The following is a 1801-nucleotide window of genomic DNA, read 5'->3' as shown; positions in this document are numbered from 1 at the left end:
GAAGAAACACAGCGCACAGCAATGGGAGAGCAAACGAGAGGGTTTAGGGTTTAGGGTTTAGGGTTTAGGGTTTAGGGTTTAGGGTTTAGGGTTTAGGAGGAAGAGAGGATAACACTCTAATAAAGGGGTGTAGAAGGGTTTAGGGTTTATTGAGGGTTTAGGATTGTTTATAAGGGTTTAGGGTTTATGAGAGTTAATGATTATAAATAAGGGTTTAGGATAATAAACAATCGCCTAGGATGAAATATTTGAGGGTTTACGTTCTTATACGAATGTTTCAGCTTGTATACGAGGGTTTAGGGTTTAGGGTTTAGGGTTTAGGGTTTAGGGTTTAGGGTTTAGGGTTTGTGCAGGTTGGTGGGTTAGTGAATCGCAGTTCACTGCAAAAGATATTAGATGGCGAGTGTGCCGTTGCCTTTGCTTATCGATGCCGAGAAGAGACAAACTCAGGCGATGGTTCTTCTCTTTATTGTAGAGAGGCTCTGGCGAGAAAAACACACAGAAAAAGCACCAGCAGCAGCAGCAGCAGCAGCAGCAGCAGCAGCAGCAGCAGCAGCAGCAGCAGCAGCAGCAGCAGCAGCACAAGCAGCACCACTACCACCACAACCACCAGTAGCAGCAGCAGCAATGAAGACAGCAGCAGCAGCAGCGGTGATGTTAGCATCAGTGGCAACAGCAGCACCGGCAGCAACAGCAGCGATGGCAGCAGCAGCAGCACCGAAAGCAGCAGCACCGATGGCAGCAGCAGCAACACTGAAAGCAGCAGCAGCGGTGACAGCAGCAGCAGCAGCAGCAGCACTGAAGGCAGCAGCACTGACACCGACAGCAGCACTGACACCGGCAGCATTGAGACCGGCAGCAGCGACGGCAGCAGCAGCAGCAGCAACAGCAGCAGCAGCAGCAGCAGCACTGACACCGGCAGCGGCGACAGCAGCAGCAGCAGCAGCAGCAGCACTGACACGGGTAGCAGCGAGAGCAGCAGCAACGAAGTGAGAAGGGGGCGTAGCATGAGCAGCAGCAGCAGCAGAAGCAGCAGCACGAACGACGACAGCAGCACCCTCGTGGGTGTGTGGCAGTGCTGTGCTGCTGGAGATTTAAACTTTTTTGCTGCAGCAGAAGAATGTGTAGATGACTGCGGGGAGCCGCTGCAGTGTACAGGCAGCTCACGAAGCAAAGAGGATGCACTTTGTTTTGACTTAGATACATTGCAGAATATTATCGATGGATACAAGGATACCACATGCATCATGGCGGTAAACTTTTTATTTATTTTATTTATTTTATATTTATAATTTATTTTTAATATATTTAATACAAAAAAAACAAAAAAAACAAACACACATACATACATGTGCATATGCATACATACTTACACACGCGCGCACGAGCTGCACATACACCCCGTGCATAGACAGAAAACACAGAAACTCAGCAACACAAACAAACACAAACATAAATAAAAACAAACAAATTTTATTGAAATGAAAAAAAAAAATAAATAAATAAATAAATGTTTGTGTGGATGCAGGAATTCACATAAAACGGCATTTACTCTCTACTGACACGTGTACACCCCAACAGGGTTGCGTTTACTGCACCCACCCCCCAGCTGCTGCAGCAGCTGCTGCAGCTGCTGCAGCTGCTGCTGCAGCTACTGCAGCAGGTGCAGCAGGTGCAGCGGCTGCTGCAGCAGGTGCAGCAGGTGCAGGAGCTGCTGCAGCAGGTGCAGCAGCTGCAGCAGGTGCAGCAGCAGCTGCAGCAGGTGCAGGAGCTGCTGCAGCAGGTGCAGCAGGTGCAGCAG

The 1801-nt window shown here is 49.3% G+C and overlaps 1 protein-coding gene across 1 annotated transcript; it reads left to right on the top strand.

Annotated features, from left to right (window-relative positions):
* Positions 1–396: 396 nt before the first annotated feature.
* On the top strand, positions 397–993 carry EMH_0073870 (uncharacterized protein; the record flags this gene model as incomplete). The annotated part of the gene is made up of 1 exon (XM_013499394.1): positions 397–993. One exon carries the CDS (start codon positions 397–399, stop codon positions 991–993), a length of 597 nt encoding a protein of 198 aa, XP_013354848.1.
* Positions 994–1801: the final 808 nt, after the last annotated feature.

This window comes from Eimeria mitis, genomic scaffold (genome assembly GCF_000499745.2).
Source record: "Eimeria mitis Houghton genomic scaffold, Emh_scaff4270, whole genome shotgun sequence".
Lineage (NCBI taxonomy): Eukaryota > Apicomplexa > Conoidasida > Eucoccidiorida > Eimeriidae > Eimeria > Eimeria mitis.
The sequence above is the reverse complement of the archived record's forward strand: the minus strand, read 5'-3'. Positions and strand labels throughout refer to the sequence as shown.